Source organism: Calidris pugnax, unplaced genomic scaffold (assembly GCF_001431845.1).
Source record: "Calidris pugnax isolate Ruff unplaced genomic scaffold, ASM143184v1 scaffold161, whole genome shotgun sequence".
In the NCBI taxonomy this organism is placed as follows: domain Eukaryota; kingdom Metazoa; phylum Chordata; class Aves; order Charadriiformes; family Scolopacidae; genus Calidris; species Calidris pugnax.
In genome coordinates, this window is record NW_015090955.1 from 192256 (window position 1) to 198183 (window position 5928).

The 5928-nt window shown below is 61.4% G+C and overlaps 2 protein-coding genes across 2 annotated transcripts in view; one reads left to right on the plus strand and one right to left on the minus strand.

The window, feature by feature from the left end:
- Positions 1-5541, minus strand: part of KLHL21 (kelch like family member 21) — a 13032-nt gene extending 7491 nt beyond the window's left edge. The window contains exons 1-2 of the mRNA XM_014952059.1: positions 3942-5541; positions 323-728 (exon numbers count right to left, since the gene is read on the minus strand). Coding sequence (XP_014807545.1) covers positions 323-728; positions 3942-4980 — 1445 coding nt within the window. The 5' untranslated portion in view covers positions 4981-5541. The remainder of the gene's footprint in view (positions 1-322; positions 729-3941) is intronic.
- Positions 4979-5928, plus strand: part of PHF13 (PHD finger protein 13) — a 3938-nt gene continuing 2988 nt past the window's right edge. The window contains exon 1 of the mRNA XM_014952030.1: positions 4979-5071. Coding sequence (XP_014807516.1) covers positions 4979-5071 — 93 coding nt within the window. The remainder of the gene's footprint in view (positions 5072-5928) is intronic.

Sequence of the window (5928 nt, forward strand, 5' to 3'; positions counted from 1 at the left end):
GGACCAGAAGCCAAGAAAACCGAGAAGTCTATTTCCAAGCAGCGCTGCTGACTCCAGCTGGATTTGTACCTGGCTGCTCCCCAGCCTGGGGGTTTGGACTCACACATTTTTACACAATTTGAAGAGTAGTTCTTTGAGGTCAAGCTAGGAGAGAAGCGAAGGAAAGCGGGGTGGGGGCTCACAGAGCCACCTGCACCATCAGAAGAAGCCCTGCTTCGCTTTCCCAACGCGCTGTTCTCCTACAAACAACCCACAAAACCCACACACCCTCCCGGGGAGACCCTGGGGCTGTGGGGAGGTGGGTGATCGCCCCCCAACTCACCTTATGAAGTACATGAGGCCGTTGAGAGTGACGGTCTTTGGGGCCAGGGACCAGGGGGGCAGGTGGCCACAGTTGACAAGGGACCAGAGGTCGCTGTCGGGGTCGTAGCACTGGATGACCATGGACTCTTTGCCGGCCAGGGAGCCGATGGCGAAGAGCTTGCCGCGGCAGGAGGTGGTGGAGCAGTTGTCCATGGGGTAGAGCATGGGTTGGAGGGCCTCCCAGGTGTCCACTGAGTGGTCGTAGCGCTCCGTGCTGTCGGAGGCGATGACGTAGAGCAGCCCGTCCAGCACGGTGGAGCTGTGGTACTCTCTGGCTTTCAGCATGGGGGACACCTCCGTCCACTCGTTCACGCTGGAGTTGTACCTCCAGACACAGTCGTACAGCCTCGACCCGTCCGAGCCTCCTGCAGCACAGCACAGCATGGCATGGCTCAGCACAGCTTGGGGCAGGGTTTCACAAAGTCAACAACCATGGGGTGATGGAGGAGGGGGCTTTGACGAGGAGCTTTGTTGCCTCTTCCAGCCACCCCTCCTTAACACCCACATGTGCTTTTCTGCGTCCCAGGGCCGTGTGTTACCAGACTGTGTCTGGAGGTACAACCAAGTTAAGCAGGAGTGTTGACTCCCAGGAGGATAGGGAAGCTTTGCAAGAGGATCATAGAATCATAGAATCATTGAGGTTGGAAGAGACCCTTGGGATCATCGAGTCCAACCATCTCCCCTACTCTACAAAGTCCTCCCCTACACCATGTCCCTCAGCACTGCATCTAAACGGCCCTTAAACACAGCCAGGGATGGCTGGGCAAAAAAAAAAAAGGATCTAGAGAGATTGGATCACTGGGCCAGTGCCAATGGAATGAGTTTCAACAAGGGCAAGTGCAAGGTCCTGCACTTGGGCCACAATAACCCCCTGCAGCGCTACAGGCTGGGGGAAGTGTGGCTGGAGCTGCCTGGAGGAAAGAGACCTGGGGGTTCTTGTTGACAAGCGGCTGAATATGAGCCGGCGTGTGCCCAGGGGGGCAAGAAAGCCAATGGCATCCTGGCTTGTATCAAAAATAGTGTGACCAGCAGAAGTAGGGAGGTGATTGTGCCCCTGGACTCAGCACTGGGGAGGCCACACCTCGAGTGTTGGGTCCAGTTTTGGGCACCTCAATCCAAGAGAGATCTGGAGGTGCTGGAGCGAGTGCAGAGGAGGGCAACGAAGCTGGTGAGGGGGCTGGAAAACAAATCGTATGAGGAGCGGCTGAAGGAGCTGGGGCTGTTTAGTGTGAGGAAGAGGAGGCTGAGGGGAGACCTCATCACTCTCTACAACTACTTGAAAGGACACTGTAGAGAGGTTGGGGCTGGTCTCTTCTCACAGGGAATTAACGACAGAATGAGAGGGAATGGCTTCAAGCTCCAACAGGGGAGGTTTAGACTGAACATTAGGAAGGAATTTTTCACCCAAAGAGTGGTCGGGCATTGGAACAGGCTGCCCAGGGAGGGGGTGGAGTCCCCATCCCTGGCTGTGTTTAAGGGCCGTTTAGATGCAGTGCTGAGGGACATGGTGTAGGGGAGGACTTTGTAGAGTAGGGGAGATGGTTGGACTCGATGATCCCAAGGGTCTCTTCTAACCCAGACGATTCTATGATTAGGGAGATATTTCAGTGCCAGGGGGGCACAGTAAACGTGCACTGCTCCGTCGCTCCCCAGAAGCTGCTGTGAGGTGGAGGAGACTCACACTCACCAGCACCCGGCTGCCACGGAAACCTCCCAGCCCTCCCCACGACGCTGACACTGAGCAGAACAGCCCAGGATCCCCGCCAGCAGCCACATCACCAGAGCACAGGGCTCTCAGCAGAACCTCTGCCCCCCAGACCCCCCTGGGGGGGCTCCCAAAAACTCCTTTGAGACACGAGGGCATCCACAAAAACAAGCCATGTGCTAGCCCACCATTTTTACAACTCCACCCTTAAAGCGTAGCCTCATTTTCCACTCACTAACGAGAGAGGGAACGGTTTTCTCTTCACCTGCATCTGACCTGCCCTCCCAGTCTCTGTCAGCACCCCCTGCACCCCCAGAGCCAGCAGTTCTGCAGCATCTGGTTTCATTGAGGCCACCGCAGGGCTCCGCTCCAGCTACGGGGATGTAGCTCACCGGAGGCTTCTACGTGCAGATTAACAGCCAAATTTATACATCTGTGTCACCTTGACAGAAGTAATCACAGCCCCAGCGGAGGGTGAGGAGGCAGGATTTGTGCTGGGGAAGGTACAGTGACTCACAGGCACCAGCTGGTTGAGGAACTGGGGGTTTTCTGACACACCTCGGCCCGGAGCACACACTGGACTTGTGATTCACGAGGCCCTGAACCCCAACGCCTTCTCAGCAGCCAGAAATTCAAAACCCTCTCAGGTCCCTTCTGTTCCCCAGCGCGAGCACTTAGAAAGTTCCACCAGGACCAGGTCTGTGACCTCTGCCCACGCGCTCGGGAGCGTTAGTCATGGCAAAACACCTCCTCCTGGATCCAGACCAGCTGCTAAATCCAGCACCGACTCCGGGAGTCCCTCCTGCCTGTCTCCAGGCTGCAGCCACACTGACCGAGCTGTTTCAGACTCCACTGCCCCAAGCAAAGCCCAGTCACTGAATCACAGGAGGTCCCTTCTGTTCCCCAGCGCGAGCACTTAGAAAGTTCCACCAGGACCAGGTCTGTGACCTCTGCCCACGCGCTCGGGAGCGTTAGTCATGGCAAAACACCTCCTCCTGGATCCAGACCAGCTGCTAAATCCAGCACCGACTCCGGGAGTCCCTCCTGCCTGTCTCCAGGCTGCAGCCACACTGACCGAGCTGTTTCAGACTCCACTGCCCCAAGCAAAGCCCAGTCACTGAATCACAGGATCATCCAGGCTGGAAGAGACACTCGAGATCATCGAGTCCAACCATCCGCCCTACTCTAAAGTTCTCCCCTACACCATATCCCCCAACACCACATCTAAACAGTTCTTAAACACAGCCAGGGATGGTGACTCAACCCCCTCCCTGGGCAGCCTGTTCCAGTGTCTGACCACTCTCTCTGTGAATAATTGTTTCCTAATGTCCAGTCTAAACCTCCCCTGGCGCAACTTGAAGCCATTACCCCTTGTCCTGTCATCTGTAACTTGGGAGAAGAGACCGACCCCCACCTCTCTACACCCTCCTTTCAGGGAGTTGGAGAGAGCAAGAAGGTCTCCCCTCAGCCTCCTCTTCCCCAGACTGAACACCCCCAGCTCCCTCAGCCTCTCCTCATCAGACTTACTCTCCAGACCCCTCACCAGCTCCGTTGCCCTTCTCTGGACCTGCTCCAGCCCCTCAATATCTTGTGGTGGGGGGCCCAAAACTGGACACAGCACTCGAGGTGGGGTCTCACCAGTGCCCAGTACAGGGGGATGATCACCTCTCGGGTCCTACTCCCCACACTGTTCTTGATCCAGGCCAGGATGCTGGTGGCCTTCTTGGCCACCTGGGCACACTGCTGGCTCACGTTCAGCCCACAGTTGACCAAGACTCCCAGGTCCTTCTCTGCCAGGCTAGTCTCCCCGCTAGAACCCCCATATTTGCACTGGAAATCCCAGCACTAGCGCTGCCGTGCCCCGTGCTCTTACCGGTGACGTAGATGTCGTTGCCCAGGGCCGCGACGCTGTAGCCCCCTCCCAGGTGCTCGGGGAACTCGGCCAAGTAGCGCCAGTGCCCGGTGCGGGGGTTGTAGCAGTCGACGGTGACGAGCTCATCGCAGTCGCGGTCGCAGCCTCCGACGAGGACCAGGATCTCGGCCAGGCCGGTGGAGGGGCGAGGGCGCATACGGGCACAGGGCCCCCGGTCGTGCCGGTCGAGGCGGGCGGCCTGGAAGTCGCGTGCCTCACGCAGGAGGCGCAGGCAGGGCGGGCAACGGGCCACCAGCGGCTCGCCCTCCACGTGGGCCAGCAGGTAGAAGCGGCGCACGAAGGGCAGGCGGACGTGGGCCAGCAGCTGCGGCAACAACGGGGCACGGGCAGCCGGGTCGGCGCGTACCCAGCGCAGCGCCAGCTGGAAAACGGCCTCCTCCTTGGGGACGCAGAGCCCGTCGTCCCGCAGGTAGGAGAGGAGGCGCGGCAGCGGCAGCCGCTCCAGCTGGGCGCCCAGCTCGCCCACGTGCCGCAGGACGAAGCGGTGGGCGGCAGCCGCCAGCGCCGGGCAGGCGAAGGCTTCGGCGAAGTCCTGCATGTCCAAGGCGTTGGCAGGCTCCAGCTGGCGTGCCAACCAGGCCCCGCAGGCCTCCTTGACGGCGGGGAACTGCAGCAGGTCGGCGGCACGCAGCAGGCGCTCGGCGATGTCGGGGCCCAGCCCGCCCACCCGGCCGGTGTAAGCGAAGTCGAGGAGGCGAGCCAAGCACTCGGGCTCCACGCCGTGCAGCCGAACCCGCTCGGCCCTCGCCTCCCGCAGCGCCCCGCCGAACATGGCGCGGAAATAACCGGAGGCGGCAGCCAGGACGGCGCGGTGTGCCCCGAATTCCCTGCCGCCCGCCACCACCGTCACGTCCAGCAGGCTCCTCTCCGCACGCAGCGCGCTCAGGCCCCGCAGCAGCGACACCGCGTGCGCCGGTTCCCCCGTTGCCGCTGCCGTCGCCGCCGTCCCGCCGCCGCCGCCACCGGTGCTGGCTGCCATGCCGTTCCTGCGGGAGGGAGCACACGCCGCGTCACTCCCTGCGCGGAGCCCCTGGGGATCGAGCCCCGAGAGCAGCTCGCAGGAGAGAGAGGTGAGAAATTAAAAATTCAAAAAAAAAAGAAAGAAAAAGGTGGGTTAGGTCAGGGAGAAACGTCCTCCGGCTGGGAAGCAGGGATGAACTAAACAGCCCTGGAAAACATCCTCCTTCCCCCGTCACGGCGGTTGCATAACGAGCTGGCGCTGCCAGCAGCCTCAGTCTAATTATAATTTTAAGAAGCCCGTGTTGAAGTTTCCCGGGATTAAGGCAGGCTCACAGGAGCCGAGCAGAGCTCCCTACCCCCCGGAGAGCTCTGCCAACGTGGCCCCCCTAAGCCCCCGGGCGCCACGTCTCCGGGACAGGGTGCCCCGAGGAGCAGCCTCGGTGCTATTTAAGGAGCCCTTTCCTGAAGAGCAGGGCGCGGGGGGGGTGTTCCAGGGGGACACCCTCTCGGAGCCCCCCCATCCCCACGCTGCAGCCTGGTATTGAAGGCAAAGCTCGGCTACATCAACCCCCGGCACCGGGGATGGTCTCCCAGAGACCCCCCGCACCCACCCCGCACCCATCCCCGCTCCCTCCCCGGTCGCTTCCAGTCAAATAAACTCTTCTTCGTTAAACTCGCGGCGTTTTCAGCCTTTTTGGACGTAGGTCCCGCCTAACACAGGCCGTGTGTGTGTGCGGGACAGGACCCCGCACGGAGAACGCGGTTCCCGCCGGGGCCCGGGGAGGCGGCGGCAGCGGGGCGGGAGGAGGCCGGTCCCCGAGCCCGGGGTTGCCGCTCCGGGGTCCTTGCGGCGGCCGGTCACAGCCATCGCCCCGCGGCGGTTCCAGGGCCCGATGCGTCCCAGCGGAGCACGGCGAGCCCGGGCTCGGGGCTGGCGGGAGGCGGCCGCCCTGCCCTACCCCGCCCC